Source organism: Argentina silus (genome assembly GCF_951799395.1).
Source record: "Argentina silus genome assembly, chromosome: 3".
Taxonomy (NCBI): Eukaryota; Metazoa; Chordata; class Actinopteri; order Argentiniformes; family Argentinidae; genus Argentina; species Argentina silus.
The window spans coordinates 17,427,201-17,444,700 of record NC_139657.1 but is presented as its reverse complement, the minus strand read 5'-3'; the positions used below and the strand labels follow the sequence as shown (position 1 = coordinate 17,444,700).

At 46.0% G+C, this 17,500-nt stretch overlaps 1 protein-coding gene across 1 annotated transcript in view; it reads right to left on the bottom strand.

Moving 5' to 3' along the window:
• Positions 1 to 17,500, bottom strand: part of smpd3 (sphingomyelin phosphodiesterase 3) — a 28,748-nt gene that overhangs the window by 6,369 nt on the left and 4,879 nt on the right. The window contains exon 2 of the mRNA XM_083666646.1: positions 6,627 to 8,397. Coding sequence (XP_083522772.1) covers positions 6,627 to 8,054 — 1,428 coding nt within the window. The 5' untranslated portion in view covers positions 8,055 to 8,397. The remainder of the gene's footprint in view (positions 1 to 6,626; positions 8,398 to 17,500) is intronic.

Sequence of the window (17,500 nt, the reverse complement as noted above, 5' to 3'; positions counted from 1 at the left end):
TCTTGTGAGACTAGTCACAAGGCTAAAAGTCCTAGTGAGCCCACAGAACTGAAAATAAAACACTCATCTGGACCCAGACTTTGGCTGAGTTCCGAATTCCCTATCCTTCTCCCCAAAGGGTCCAATATTCCTCTTCATGCAGCATTGGGTTGGTGTAAGCATCAGCTGGAGACAGTTTCCACCATATTTCTTTCACCAGTCTTTTCCTTTATTAAGTCTGAGGGAGAGTGAACAACTGCACACTGTCCAGTGTTTGACTAGATTTTTGCATTGACACAGCTGGAGTAAAAGCATGACCCTCCCAGTGTAGGAAACTCATTTAATAACAAATGGAGTGAGAAGCTATGGAAGAAGCTATGGGAGAAGCTATGGGAGAAGCTATGGGTAGATTTCTCATTGTTTTCCATTAAAAATACACTTTATCTGAGTATGCCTATTTAGAGGTTTTCTCTTTAATGTATTCAAACGCCTTATATTACACATGCACACACACACACACACACACACACACACACACACACACACACACACACACGCCCCTACTTCCACCCTGCACTCAGAGGTTTTAAATAATAATAAGAGGGATAAATGTTGAGACTGAAAATCTTTAATTACTGGCTTGCGCACTCTTGAGGGAAACATTTTTAATTAATATTCTATCTCTACACACATGCCTCCTCCCTGTACTGTATCTCTCCCTATCTCTCTCTCCCTCCCCCCCCTCCCTCCATATCTCTCGCTCCCTCTATCCCTCCCTCCCTTCGTTTGCCTCTGAAGAACTACTTTAAAAAGTTGCTCTCAGAGACTCCTAAGGTCACAGAGCTCTAAAGTTAATGTTTCGCACTTAAAGAGAAAGAAGTAGTTACTGTTGTACCCTCTATAGCCCACCTGTCTCTTCACCTGCCTAGCACCAGATTGAGAATGTTGCTCTGTTTCACATTGTTGTAGGCTATGTATGTTAGTTCCAGCAAAGCAAATATCAGTCTACAGTAATGCTATACAGTCTACAGTAATACCACCTAGTCAGCAGACAATTGTGGGCCAGATCTGGTTTTGTGGTGGCACATATGGCTGAGTGCTGAAAACGGCAAGTATTACATGTGCCACACCAAGTCCGAATGTCGGGGGCCAGCCATGGGTGAGAGTTGGCATTTTCCTCATGGGTCAGCTCTGGGGTGTGATATCTGGCCCTGATATGTTCCTGTAGTTACCGGGCCATTTTGGTTTAAATGTGGGGGAGCCAGTTCTGGGTGAGTGTTGTAACTTTGCTCATGGACCAGCTCTGGGATGAGATACAGTATCTGGCCCTGATATGTTCCTGTAGTTGGTGAGCCATTTTTGGTTTACTGTGGGGGACCAGCTCTGGGATGAGATACAGTATCTGGCCCTGATATGTTCCTGTAGTTGGTGAGCCATTTTTGGTTTACTGTGGGGGACCAGTACTGGGTGAGGTTGGAAATTTGCTCAAGGGCCAGAGAATGTGGCATTGATACGTTCCTGTAGTTACTGGGCCATCTTTGGTCTAAATGTGGGGGACCAGTACTGGGTGACAGTTGGAACATTGCTTATGTGCCAGTTCTGGTACTGTATGTAGTGTGTGACTATAATTATTACTAGGCCAGTGTAGGTCTGAATGTGGGGGACCAGTACTGGGTGAGAATTGGCAGTTTGCTTATTGGCAAACTCTGGCTTGAAGAAAAGAAGTTACTGTAGTTGCTGGGTCACTTGGATTTGCCATGAAAATGTTAATTCTGTGAAAGCTGTTCCACATCTCCCTTCACACCCTATGTTCCTCCCTCCTTTTAGTCCTAGCCAATGAGAAGATGAATCATGAAGTCTGTAATATATCTTGAAATGGATAAACTGGTGGTTTGGATTTTAAAGGGATCTGTGAAATTGTCTCATACTGTATACAATCCCAAGTCACATCCCAAACCAACTGGGCAGTGTTTAGAAATACAGTACACAATCTTTTGGGGAAATCTACGAATCTCTTCTGGTTTAGAAGAGTTTGACTGTGGAATACTGACAGATGAGAAACATACAGACCATCGGAAGAAATCTAGACTAATCTCACTTGGTTTTGATGAGTCTGTCAGCATGGCCAGTAAAAAAATAAAGTGGACTGAGATAAGTCTCAATTTCATCAGACAGACCATCTGTCTCCCAGACAAAAACAATAACAAATTACTGGACTGACAAAACAAAATCTATGCATCCATATTTATTTATGAACAAATTGGATAAGACTACTGGTAGCACATCAGCTTTCAAGCTTTTCAGACCTCCAAAAAGTTCCCTTACACTTGACAAATTCTCAATTTATAGTAGACACCCAATTAGACTCAGGTGTGCCCAATTAAGGCACAACACACCGGATGCCCCTCCACTCATTAAGGTAAATAAATAAATAAATAAATAATAATAATCATGTAAGCCACAAAGGCCAAGCCTGGGCCAGAATGTTTGTTCCCTGGGCCAGAAGTGGACCGGCTCTGGTGGACGTACCTAAACCCAATCATCACTATGAAAATGCCAAATCTTAGCCAACGTGTGGATGTGACCCAGTTACCACTTGGAATTATGACCCAGAAATGGGCCAGATACAGTTACCACATCTAAGCCTTAAGCAACCAGACCTGGCCCATATATGGACTATTTATCACATACCAGCCAAGATCTGGCCTTTTCATGGCAAAGATCAAGCGCAGGTATGACGGCCAGAGTCGGTCAACTTCTGTCTTACCTGGGACACATCCATATGCAGGGTCAAGGTCTGGCCTTTTCATGGCAAAGAAAAGGCTTAGGATTGGCAGCCAGAGCTGGCCCACTTCTGTCCCTGGGAACAAAGTTGTACTTGGGCCACATCTGGACGCCGGTAGAAAACAGATGTGGGCCAGATCTGGGCTGTCATTTCTCTGCTGACTGGGGAGTGTGTACTGTACAATAGGTCAAGCAGCACTAGGACCCAGCAGCTAAGGGTCAGTCATAATAAGAGCATCTGTGAGCGAAAGCAGAGACTGACCCAGAATGACCCCTTGGAGGAGGCACTTAAACAAGCATGTGATGTGAGCTTGTAATCTGAATCAATAAGCAGCAGGGGGAGGTGTATCAGACATGATTGTCAGAGTAGAGCAGCTCTGTGGATTGAGGGTATTTAACAGGACTGTCAGCCTCACAGCGCCAGCCTCAGATCCATCATCACCTACAGGCTGAGAGCTGCTGAGCTGCCCAGCAGTGTGTGTGTGTGTGTGTGTGTGTGTGTGTGTGTGTGTGTGTGTGTGTGTGTGTGTGTGTGTGTGTGTGTGTGTGTGTGTGTGGAGCTGGATCTGGGCCAGAACTATGATCTGGAGGCTGGATTTGGGCCAGAGCCGGGACATGAGAACCATGCAGGTGGGTGATTAATGAGCCCAAACACCTGTCATTACTCTCTCCACTGGAGTGACACACAGACCTCGTCATTACTCTCAATGCAGAGGGATTGTTATTACTCTTAACAGACAGGCCTTGTTGTCATTACTCAGCCCAAAGGAGTAACAAACATACACACACACACACACACAAACACACACACACTCAGGGGTCTCTTCATTACTCTCGACACACACACCTCCTCCTCCTCTGCCCCATGGAGTACACACACACTCACACTGGGCTCAAACAGTCATCTACATGGCGCCACTGCTGTAGCTCACTGCTGGGAATGACATAGACCAACACTCACAAAACACAATCTGGTTGAATTCATGCATCTCAATGTTGACATCTAGCCATATCCCTTGCATATGAATACTATGATACTCCAGTTGACCTGTGTTTACCCAATTATGCTTGTGAAACAATTTGAGTCCAACAACAACATACTAAAGAAACCTTTATACATCCCTTGTTTTACAAGTATAGAAATATAGAGCCATACTTTATAAATAGAGTCAGATTGTACAATTATAATCAAAGACAGAGATAGCAGAATACTTAATGGCAAAAAATACTTTGCTGCAAAATGACACATTACGTTAGAGAGTAAACCCATATTTGTTCTTCTTTGATAAAGAATTAGAGCTGGAGTATTATTCAATTTAATGTAAGTTAATGTGAGTTGTTAAACTTCCAAATCCCCTCAAGGATACAGAGAATTATGTTTAAATTATTCAGCTCTGTTCAGTGTTCACAGAATCTCTATGACAGCTAGACTGAATATCTCTGTCCAACAAATGTATAAACATATCAAGCTCAATCACCAACCACATGGAAAGGGAGCTGAAGGGCTTTTGAAGAACATTTCACTGCTTTACTACAAGTTTGGCCTTAGACTTGGTTAGTCTCCATGTAATCGTTCTAATAATTAATTAATTTCCAAACATCCATGGGTATCTAAAAAGTCAGTGTGTGTATTTTTTTGTGAGAAAAGTCATCAATAAATATTTGTAATAATTATTTTCCCCTTGCCTCCACCTGTCGTTGAAATGCACAGTGTCTGTAAGTATAGGCATTTTGGATTGACAGTTTGTCTTATGAGTCGTTCATCCATTGATGCATATTCCTTCTTTCCTAAATTGAATGTATACCAATTTGTTAGACGTCTATAGTGTCTCTTATGGATGTATGAGGCATTTCTGTTTTCAGTTGGTTGCTACTACATTTTTGGTGAGTTACTTTGGAGCTATTTACCATTTTTAGAAATGTGTAAGTTACCGAACAGGTAGTTTTTTTCTATCTTGCAACATACAGCTGTGCTCAAACAACAAGGTAACTTCAACGACATCATTTTCTTACCATTGTTTTCTGAACAGTGCTGTATGTTACACTATGTGCACTGCTAGTGCTAAAACGCAGGGATGTAAAATGTAGACAAATTATATTATTGGTTTATTTGATTGAGTTGTATCACTGCCCTTCTAATGACAGCTGTTCCACTCCCTATCTTTCCCATTCAAGTGAGTAAAACGTGCTATAGCAAAAACCATGGCAGTGGCAGCAGAGAGCGCGTCTCAGTAAGGACAGTTAACAATAAAGTAATGCAGCTAAAAAACTAAAATGTGTATTAAAAAACTGTGTGCCTTACCTGATCTTTAATTGTCCTACATTATCTTTTTTTGAAATATAGACAATGTCATACTAACAGACTTTGAAAGACTACACTTTTGATTGTAAAACTTTAGCACCTTTTATCAATTCCTGGCTAAACTGAATACTGCTCAATACAAACATTGTGTATTTACCTCATATTAACCATATACTGTATATAGTGCTGCTTGAAAGTTTGTGAACCCTACAGCGATAGTCATTATTTTTGTATAAAATATTAAAATGAACTTATAAAATCTTTATCTAAACCCCAATTCATAATAAAGACATTCCAAATAAAGGACACCAATAAAAAAATATGATATATTTTCATTGTTTATTTAACAAAGTGGTTTATTTAACAAAAACTCAGATTTTATGTGTGCAAAAATATGTGAACCTCTTCAGTCAATAGCTTGTGGCACCTCCATTAGCAGCGATAACTTCAGCCACTAATCAGTACAGCCACTAATCAGTCTCTGACATCTGTTTTGAGGGATTTTTGCCCACTCCTCTTTACAGACCTCAGCCAACTGAGTGAGGTTTGAGGGGTGTCTGGCATGAACTGTCCGCTTCAGGTCCTGCCACAGCATCTCGATTGGATTTCGGTCAGAACTTTGACTTGGCCAATCCAAAACGCAAATCTTCTTTCTCCTGAGCCATTCTTTGGTAGATTTGCTTGAATGCTTTGGGTCGTTGTCTTGTTAGAAGACCCATTTTCACCCCAGCTTTAGCTCCTTGACTGATGGCTTGACGTTCTGTTCAAGAATCTCCTGGTATACCTCAGAATTCATGGTTCCCTTAATGATGTGGAGTCGTCCAGGTCCAGAGGAGGGCAGTTTGGTTCTTTTTGACAGCAGAGGCTTCTTCCTAGCAACCCTCCCATGAATGCCATTTCGATTCAGTGTTCTTCTTATTGTTGAATCATGCACAGTTACCTGAGATGCAGCAAGGGAGGTCTGCAAATCTCTAGATGTTATGTTTGGGTTGGCTTTTACCTGATTTATTATTTTTCTTGTGGCTCTTGAGGATATTTTGGAAGGGCGTCCACTTCTAGGCCGAGTTGCTGTCATGTTAAATGCTCTCCATTTGTAAATCATTTGCCTCACAGTAGACTGATGGAGCTCAAATCTTGTTGAGATGATTTTATAGCCTTCCCCAGACTGATATGCTCTCACTACCCTCTTCCTGGTGTCCTGGTACCCAATTATTTACCCACCTGATTCTACTTACCAACTTGATTTAACCAATGCAACTTGGGGTTCACTTATTTTTGCACCTGCACTAATTTCTAATAATTAATTAATAATAATTTATTTTTTCTACTACACGCATGATTTCCTCTAAACCAACATATGGACTGACATTTTACTTGCTTTCAGCTATTATTTTGCTGGATCCTGGAATATACTACAAAATCTGCTGAAACTAAACTATACTGTATAAGCAAATGATGAATAAATAAAAATCATTCCTACAGCAAATTACAAACTCAGAACTATTCATATAGAGCTCCTGCCAATGCTATCATTAGAAGAGGAGAAGAGAGAATGCTTTACCTTGACAAAGAGGGCTCCCTTGGCAGCCAGGGCGTCCTCTCCTTGCCCGTTGGGGTAACACTCAAAGTGGGCATCCAGGATGGGGTAGCGGCTGGCCAATAGCAAACCGCTGTTGAGGAACTTGAAGCGCGAGCAGCAGCCCTTCCAGCCGTAGCGCCCCACGTCACTCAGGATGAACGGGAAGTAGCGGTGCAGCTGCTTCCGCAGCCGCGATGTCGCCCCATGGTCGAACACTTCCTGCAGACACAGGAAGTCCAGGTTGGCGGGGAAGAAGGCCGAGATCTCATGGTCGAAGCCTTCGTCGCCGGGCCGACGCTTGCGGCCGGCATGCCTCTTCAACATGGAGGTGCGGTGGGAGAGGGTGTTGTTGGAGGGCACCCCGCCCCCGTCCCCGCCCATGTGGAAGCGGGTCAGGGATTCCCTGGAGGCGGTGGGGCTCTCGCAGCCTGGGTCGGCCTCCCCACAGCGATGGTTCCCTGTGTCAGCCTCCGGAGGGTCTGGCTCTGGGGCACTGATACTGATCTGGACCCCCGAGGCTGTCTGGTGCAGGGGGCAGTCTCCTGGGGCTGCCTGGACCCCTGTGGTGGGGGTGGTGTGGACAGGGCAGTCTGAGCTGTTGTGTCCCCCAGCAGAGTGGAGGGGGCAGTCGGGCGTGTTCTCTCCACCAGTTAAGTGTATGGGGCAGTCTGTGGAGCTCGGATCTCCAACCTGGTGGATGGGGCAGTCAGGGGTGGTCTGGGCACCTGAGGGGTGGATGGGGCACTCTGTGGCTGCGGTGAGGGGTTCGGTCTCAGCCTCGCCTGTGTTGTCACCAGGCCGCTGATCCAGTGAGGAGGTGCGTCGGAACCCTGTGGCGAGGCTGCTAAAGGACATGGCGCTGATGGATGTGTTGGTGGGCGAGTCAATGTAGATCTTGATCTGCGGCCGGCTGGCCCCGTTGCGGATACGCTTGCCCACTTCACGGGCGCGGCGCTGCGTGTCTGACAGGTTGTTGAAGCGCGCCAGCGAGTCAGGAAGCAGGCAAACGTTGGCGCTCCCGAAGCAGAAGCTCCGCCCCTGCGGCCTCCACTCCCCAACTGCCACCTCCGCCCCGGCTGTGCCTTGCTCGGCCTGGTGCTTGTCTGGTCGGCGGTGGGTGTAGAGGTAGGGCTGGCGGACAGCCTGGAGGGGGGCCCAGAGCAGGAAGCCCAGGAGGGCAAAGGGGAGCGAGGCCAACAGGAGCAGCAGGTAGAGGGGCATGGACACCAGGACGTAGAGTGTCAGGAAGGAGCAGGGGTCCTGAGAGCGCCGGCGCTTCTCCAGAGAGGTGGCCACGCAGGAGGCCAGCAGGCGGTCCAGCAGCCAATAGCAGGGGAAGATGAAGGCCCAGGACATGCCGCTAAGGAAGTGCAGAAAGGCACCAGAGAAGGGAGTGGTGTGGAGGACCATCTCTGCTACCTCACACTCCAACCACTCTACACTACGAAATCAATAACAAAATAAAAAACAACTTAAAACTCAAATCTACCCTCCCCCCTGGGTGGATAAACAGCCACTACATGATTCTCTTGGCTTCCACCAGCAGGCTTTCTCTTTCTCTGACGCCTCGGGGGTCCCTCCCTCTCCCCCTCCCCTTGGTAGTGCTGCCCCCAGAGGAGGAACGAGGTACTAAAGTCTCTGGGTGGAGGGCATCATGATGAGGAGAAACTGACTGTGGTGGTTATGAAGATTCCATGGACATCAGGAGAGCAGAACTATGATACAGAAGGTCTCAACATCTCTGCTTCACAACCTGCAGAGAGAGAGAGAGAGAGAGAGAGAGAGAGAGAAAGAGAGAAAGAGAGAGAGAGAAGAGGGATCAGCTGGGAAATTACTCACTCTGATTGGAGCGTGTGGTCAGCAAAATTGGCCTTGTTAATTTCCTAATGTCTCAGAACGGTTACTAATACTCCATCACAGATGATATACAGACACAACATTTTCCCGATAGGCTGGCCATGCATGCAATATTAAAATACAGATTCAAATATACAAAGATAGAGATACACTTATGTGTATCCATCCAGTAAAATGATATTGCTTCAGTATATACACTTTGGATAACACAACAAATACCATCAAAAAAGGTCATGTGATTTAACTGACCAAAGATGACTTAAATTCCTAAAAACATTCCAGCATCCTGTACTGTCAATAGTCTTTAGATGGATGCCCTCGTTCCCCAGCGACCTTATATCAATAGAAGATTGAGTGGAAAGTGAAGCAGCAATCCACAGTATGTACATGCAGTATATTCAGTATGAATAAATGATGAATAGTTCATTCATGCTTGGTAACAGCTGGGGGTAGAATAGCAGTGTGAGGGCCTCACATTCACCACACAGACCACACTACCACAACACCACCCTATTCATTTCAGCCTAGGATGAATGTTGTTACCAGAGTTATTACAGAGCTACTATACAGGTATAGGGGCATGTAAATGTAAAGTTTGACCAAATGTATTTTCTGTAAGCTTTCTGTAAGCAAAAAAAGCTTTCTGGGACTCTCTGTCAAGGGATTTCTGAAGACTAAAATATTGACAGATCTCCAGTATACAGTATGCCACAATAGCAGATACTCTCAGTACAGTGTGCACATAGATTTGTATATGGTCCGGGCGGGAATTGAACCCACAATCTAAGCGTTACTAACATAAAAAAGTGTCATGATTCTATTGTTAAGTAACCCTGAAGCATTACCAAAGCCTCTTTCAAATATAGAACATCTCTAGTATGACTCTTTCTAGGCACAGAGTAATTGATATATATTGCAATAAATAATGATTCTAGAAGTAGGCCTTTTAATCAGGTCACCATCATGTGTAATGTCATCATGTGTAACCTCTGTGTGTGTGTGTGTGTGTGTGTATGTGTGTGTGTATGTGTGTGTGTGTGTGTGTGTGTGTGTGTGTGTGTGTGTGTGTGTGTGTGTGTGTGTGTGTGTGTGTGTGTGTGTCATCACATGTTACGTCATGTGAGTGAGTCATCGGTCGTCACCAGGGTTAATGTTCTACTGTCTGTCATCTTGTATAACGCCATCCTGTAGGCCATGTCACTAAGCCGGTAGCAGCAGGAGTAGGAGCAGACCCTGTGTTAGCTGGATGAGGATGCCCTGCCTCAGCCGTTGCTCATACATCTACCATTGCCCTTGCCTCTGCCCCTTGCCCCTAGCTCTGTCCCTGTCACTGTCCCACCCCTACCTCTGCCTTGTTCCTGAACCTGCCTCTTGCCCCCGCCTGTCCCTGGCCCTACCTCTGCCCCTGCCCCTATCCCTGCCTTGCCTTGCCCCTCCCCCTACCCCTGCCCATGTTGCCCCTGTCCCTGTCCCTACCCCTATCTGTCCCTATACCTATCCCTACCCCTGCCCATGTTGCCCCTGTCCCTGTCCCTACCCCTATCTGTCCCTATCCCTATCCTACCCCTGCCCATGTTGCCCCTCTCCCTGGTCCTACTCCTATCTGTCCCTATCCCTATCCTACCCCTGCCCATGTTGCCCCTGTCCCTGGTCCTACCCCTATCTGTCCCTATCCCTATCCCTACCCCTGCCCCTGTCCCTGCCTGGCCCCTGCTTCCTTCCCCTGGCCCTTCAGAGTGACTGCTGTACGTTTTTTTGTGGACGTCTGACCTACGTTAACAGAGCAGCTCCTGAGGCTACCTATGACCTTATCCTGGGGGTTGAGATGGCCATGCAGTGGGACCATACTGGAGTATACTTTTCTCCAGTGAGCTGTTTTCATGTTAACCTTTTCTGAGTTATCATGACATGCTCATTTTTACGTCTAATCTGCATGCTGTAAAATAGCGGTTCTTGTGTGAATGAGGCCATAGTATTGGAGACATGTTCTGTATTCACTTTACTGTGTGTGCTACTTTGCTAATATGATAAATGTAAAGATAAATAAAATGTATCTTCGATTAAATAATCTGGGAATTATTATTTTAAATCCTACAGGTTTTGTTGGCTACGTACGTTACCCCTTTGAACACTCATGTCAATAGGTACAATATCTTGACGTCAGAATCATGAAGATGGCCCTCAATGCTGAATTTTGCTGATGACAACAACGACAACAACAACAACAGCGTCTAATAGGATTTGGAATCAGCACTGTGATCACTTCTATTATCCAACAGCCTCGTTCCTGGTCTGGCATTGGAGGCTTCCTATTAAGGCCAGAGAAAAAGTATTCTCTGTGAAATCTGTTGTATTAACAATCCTCTCTTTTATGGTGCGCTGGCTGGATGCTGGGTCTCCTGGGCTGGAGCTCAGAAAACCAGCTTTAAAGTCACCGTAATAACTTTTGATCATATCTAATATGCTTAATGCATTTCACACAGAAGGGGTAATGGGTTTAACCCCAGTCATAATCAACACAGTGACAACACTAAATCCATTTATGAATTAAGAGAGGGGTGGTGTGTGTGTGTGTGTGTGTGTGTGTGTGTGTGTGTGTGTGTGTGTGTGTGAGTGAGTGAGTGTGAGAGAGAGAGAGAGAGAGAGAGAGAGAGAGAGAGAGAGAGAGAGAGAGAGATATTTAGAAGGAGGCAGAGAGAGGAGAGAAGGAGCAGGTGTAGAGAGATGTTCCTAGTCCCCTCACTGGTTCCCTGGACAGATTGACTCGTGACCTCACCGTCAGAGGAGTGGAGGACAGATGGCTGAATAAAAGGGGGGCAAGCGCAGGGAAAAACACCAGCTCTTTTATCAAAGACTAACTCTGTGTCTTATCCAGCCAGAAAAAAACATAATCCTCAACTATGATGAGAGAAAGAGAGAGAGAGGGGCGCACGGAGACAGAGCTGGAGAGAGAGAAAAGGGAGAGAGAGAGAGAGAGAGACAGAGAGAGAGAGAGAGAGAGAGAGAGACAGAGAGAGAGAGAGAGAGAGAGAGAGCATCATTGTATGGCGCTTTAGTCTAAGTCAACATCTCTCTGTCTCTCTGGCTGTCCTTCTGTATCCCCCCAGCCCCCCCCCCCCCCCCCCCACGCGCACACACACACACACACACACACACACACACACACACACACACACACACACACACACACACACACACATAGATTTCTTAGTGCACACAGCCACACACGGTAAAAATTCATTTAACACAAACACATTCAGAGACACAAATTCACCCTGACACAAGTCGACCCAGAGAGGAACTCTCACAGAGAGGCTTTCTGCTGTCAGTACCAATCTAGTCTGAGCTGCTGTGTTGTCTCTGCTAGTTCCTCTGCTTCGGCTGCTGATGACAGGCCAGACCAGACCAGACCAGACCACACCAGGGCAGGCCAGACCAGGGCAGGACAGGGCAGGGCACTACTATAGCCTGGGCCCACAGTGACAAATGTCTGCTGTAACCTACTGTACGTACCTGCAGTATGACCAGGCTTGAATGTGATCGTCTCTAAACACACCCATACTTGTGCTTAGCAGAACGCTCGGTGTGAAATGCGCTTCTAGTCAGTGAGGGAAGTGAGAGAGAGACAGAGGAAGGAAGAGATGGAAACCACAGAGCAGTTTTTAATACTCCAGCAGTAACCATGAGCACATACACCCACAAGTTCACACACACACACACACACACACACACACACACTGATATCACCACAAAAAAAGATTCTCCTCCATCGAGGAGACACTTGTCAACATTGTTTCTGTATCTTGCAGGAGATATGTGATGTAAGATGTCTCCCCTGTCGAAGAAGGCTGTATTATTTTTTTCTACCAAATCATGTGGGTGGTTGTTCGAGAAAAAGATCTTTGATAACAATCTTGTGGGCTATATTTTCTCATGTTTTGCAAAGAGCCCAGGGCACTCTCCTGCCTTTATCACGAGACAAAAACACACACCGTAGTGGAAGCAAAACAGAGCCTAGAGAGCCTCATTAGGATTAGGCTTCTCAGACAGGAGGGCTGTGCTTGATAAACGACTGGGTGCCTGTGAAATAGTCCCCATGGATCTGTTTTGAAAATGTCCTCTTCAACTGAATCAATACTGATAACATGTTCCTGTGTGTGTGTGTGTGTGTGTGTGTGTGTGTGTGTGTGTGTGTGTGTGTGTGTGTGTGTGTGTGGTGTGTGGTGTGTGTGTGTCTATGTATGTACTGTATGTGTCTGTGTGTGCGTATATGTTTGTGTGTGTATGTTTGCATAGTGCTTGTGTGTGTGTGTGTGTGTGTGTGTGTGTTTGTGTGCTTGCGTGCGTGCATGCGTGTGTGTGTGTGTGTGTATGTGTGTGTGTGTGTGTGTGTGTGTGTGTTTGTGTGCTTGCGTGCGTGCATGCGTGTGTGTGTGTGTGTGTGTATGTGTGTGTGTGTGTGTGTGTGTGTGTGTGTGTGTGTGTGTGTCTGTCTGTCTGCATTGAATTTATTTGTGCGTGTGCGTCAATATGTGAGAGTGGGTTAAATGAGTGATGTACCACTGAGTGTCCGGTGACCATAGAGATCGATGAAGCCTCACCCATTCAGTTGTGGCGGTTTCCTCCTGTTTCATTATTAATGGAGAAGAGTCATGGAGAGTGTATGCAGCTGCTGCCTGCTGTATAGAGAATAATGACCAGATCAGACACACACACAACACACACACACACACACACACACACACACACACACACACACACACACACACACACACACACACACACACACACACACACACATACATACAGAAAGGCACTGTACAGATGTGTCTATGTACAGAGCATAAACTCTAGAATAGACCAGTATATTTGAAAGCAAAAGAAGAAAATAGAGCTGGAACAGATGCAGGATAGCCACTGCTGTTTCCCTCTCCAGACCCCTGAGCCATGTACCTGCTCTGACTCTCTGTCTGCCTTCTCTAAGCTGAGGAAGTTACCTCCTGCTCCTGCTTTTTCTCCACCAGCGAGCCGAAGGGAAGGGAGCGAGTGCCAGAGAGAGAGAGAGAAAGACGAGTGACGTCGCTCCGCTCCGAGCATGCTCAAGGGATTTCTGTTGTCATGGTGACCCAGACACATGCACTTAGGAACTGTACTATTGTGGCTTGTCAGTGTCTGGAGAATGTTCCCCCCATCTTACACACACACACACACACACACACACACACACACACACACACACACACACACACACACACACACACACACACACACACACAGTAAAACAAACATACATTGCTGAGCTGGTTTCATGGTGTTGTGTGAAAATGGGAACTAACAATCTAATAACTCAGAGACACAGGTGTAACGCTCGCAGGTTTAAGGCCTCGGAGTCCGTCAGAAAACAAATAAAAACAAAAACGTTGGCTCAATCTGTAGTTAACTAACCGCAGCAACACTCACACACTCACACACACACACACACACACACAAACACACACACACACACACACACACACATACACACACACACACACACACACACACACACACACACACACACACACACACACACACACACACACACACAGCTGCCTAGTCTGTCCTAATTTGTGTGATAATAATAAGTGTGCCTAATGCTTCACTTACATAAGGCTGCCTATCTTGAATAACATCAGGCCAATGGGAAACGCTCCAAAAATAAAGCAATAATAAGTCATTTGCATCACTGTTTATAGCCTGTCTATCATGGATACTGTGCCTCTCCAGATCCAGATAACAGAAAATTATCAACCAGATTATAACCTTTTACTGAATGCTGTGAATATTCTGCTCTGACATCCGAGGTCAGTCTATTTGTGTTGTTGTGTTGCTGTTGGGACTGGTCGTTTCTATTGGCTGATGGCTGGGGATTTGTGTCTGTCTGGACAAACGGTCCCATGGGTTCTGTCCAGCTCTGCTCTCTTTTGGAGTGCTTTATTTTGGTAGGAGAACAGGTCAGAATGGGTCACTGGAATTTTTTTTTCTTTTCCTCTCTCACTCTCTCTCTCATTCTTCCATTCATTACCTCTTCTATTGCGAACAGCAGGACAGTGTGCTCCGTCCTGGGCTCTGTGTAATTGAGGTTCTAATGCATTTAGAGGAAATGGATAATGCCATCACTATTACTGCAATGCAATCACCAGAGTAACCCAATCAGCCCCCTCCTTTAGTCAGGAACAACCATTCCTCATGCTCACTTTCTGAAGGGGTTACTGTAACACACAAGGGTAACCTCTGGCTCTGTTTGTGTTTATGTTTGTGTTATTGTCTTGGAGTAGAGCGAGAGTGATACAGTAGAGAAAAGGAAGAGATAGAGAGAGAGAGAGAGCAAGAGCGAGAGAGAGAGAGAGAGAGAGAGAGAGAGAGAGAGAGAGAGAGAGAGAGAGATAGGGCGGAGACAGTAGAGGACTAGCACAAGCTTCGCTTAGCAAGCTTTGCTTCTCTTAGACAGTACATTTGTAAATCTGTAAATTTGTTAGCTCAATTGGTATTTTGACAAGCAACCAGCAAATGTATTTGTTTTTCGATGTCTGTAAGCTGAAACTGTTTTGCGAGAAGCATTGCTTTAAATCTAGAGAGAGAGAGAGAGAGAGAGAGAGAGAGAGAGAGAGACGAAGCGGGAGAGGGAGAGAGATATAGAGAGAAGGGGGACAGATGGAGAGAGAGAGAGAGAGAGAGAGAGAGAGAGAGAGAGAGAGAGAGAGAGAGAGAGACAGGGCGGAGACAGAGAGAGAGAGAAAGACGAAGAGATAAAAACACAGAGAGAGAAAGAGAAAGAGAAGGACGTGAGAGAGACAGAGACAGAGTGTACTGGAGCAGCCTAGTGCTGTGTAGTATTACAGCGGGGCTTGGCGGCGTATAAAGGGTCCTTGGCGTGTACTGACATGGGGGATTATGATGATGATTCAGAATTATCCCAGCATGCCTCTAGGCTGTGGCCCATATGGGCTGACATGACCACGGGGCAGAGCTCTGCACTAAATATACTTTCAAACCTAGAACACCCCGGATGGATCAATAATAATGGGCTACACGCAACCCTGCTGCCATCTTACTCTTTCTGCTTAGACCATCACACACACACACACACACACACACACACACACACACACACACACACACACTGACCTCTCCACTGTGTTGTCCCTCTCTCTCCTCACTCTGACCTCTGCTCCTCCCCCAGCCACACATCCAACCCCTCTTTACTCCAACCCCCCCCCACCACCCCCAGTCCAAGCCAGGAGGATAATTACTTGATTTAGCTCCTGCATACTCCCCTGCCCTTCAAAAACAGTCACACAGACACAGAGGCAGAATGCACTTTCATATACATTAACATTAACACATCAGTGTGCAGTACACACACACACACACACACACACACACACACACACACACACACACACACAGGGAGGGAGAGAGAGTACAACAAACATACATTGCATCACTGAGCGGGTTCATGGCCTGGTTTTCTCTACAGACATATATAGATTTGTCTATCATTGATTTGTTCCACATTTGTTAGATTTTAAGCAATGCTTCTCCCAAAACGGTTTCAGTTTACAGACATCGAAAAACAAATGAATTTGCTAGTTGCTTGTCAAAATACCAATCGAGCTAACTTTGATTTACAAATGTACTGTCTAAGTTTCTTTCTGTCTCTTGCTTGCTAAGCGAAGCTTGGAATAAAATGTGAGGTTGCACTAGTCCTCTATTGTAGGTTCAATGCAGTGGAGGCTGGTGGAGTTAAAAATCGGAGGATTTGGTGTCAAACACATACTATTCCTTATTCCATGCGTTACAATGAACCCGTCCTTCGACTGCTACCTCCACCAGCTTCCACTGGTTCTACAACAGTTCAAATGCCCCTTCCTTGCCATGTAGGTGTGCAACTTGATAGTAGGGTGCAATGTCTTTAACCAGTGCAAATGCTTCAAGCAGTAGATGAGCTGTACTGTATTCCGACCTAAGTCATTGGAAAGAAACCAACAGAAAAGGCCCTGACACTTTCAGAAACTCAATACTCAGCGAGAAGAGGCGCTATGTTAACGGTAGAGGGGGAAAGACAGAGTGATCACAAGATCACGTCACATCGGAAATGTGAGGGAAAAGGTTGCCATGGAAACGGCCCAAAGTTCAAGCAACAGCAAACACTGGAGAGTGGTACAACAGGGCACAAGACCCCCCTAGTAGAGGAGAGAGAGAGAGAGAGAGAGAGAGAGAGAGAGAGAGAGAGAGACAGAGACAGAGAGAGAGAGAGAGAGAGAGAGAGAGAGGCAACAGATAGAAAGGAGGAGAGGGAGATAGGTGGAGAGAGAGTGAGAGAGAGAGAGAAAGTAAGTCCGTACCTTTGCCCCCATGTCAGAACAAGCACTGTGATCCGTAAACACATTTTCCTGAACATCCTATAACAGCAGTCCTCCCTAGGCCTACTGTATGTCCTGGCTCAGGACAGCACAGCTCAGCTCAGCAGCAGGTTTCCCTCCAGCCCCTCTCCAGGTCTATGTGTAAATGAGACACAGTACAGTCTGCTATGTGTCCCACAGCCCCAGTCCACCTCATCTCTAATCTCAGCACTAGCCAGCTAATTACATACACGCTCTACACACACACATACTGTAAGCACGCACACACACACACACACACACACACACACACACACACACACACACACACACACACACACAAACACACAAACACACACACACATACATCTCGTTTTTGAGGTCAGAACATGGCCTCTAGGTAATGAAAGACCATGTGATGGGTTCCAGAAGGATCCAGCAGGGGTTTGTGTTGGGGTGGAGCCCCACCCTACCCAGACTCCATGCTGCATCTTCCCCCCCTGTGATCAGGCTGAAGCAGGGACCTTGAGGAGGGAGCAGGCTGCTCCAGACCCTGAGCCACCTGGAGGAACAGGATCTACCAGACCCCATCTGGAGCTCTCGTCTCCCTCCTCA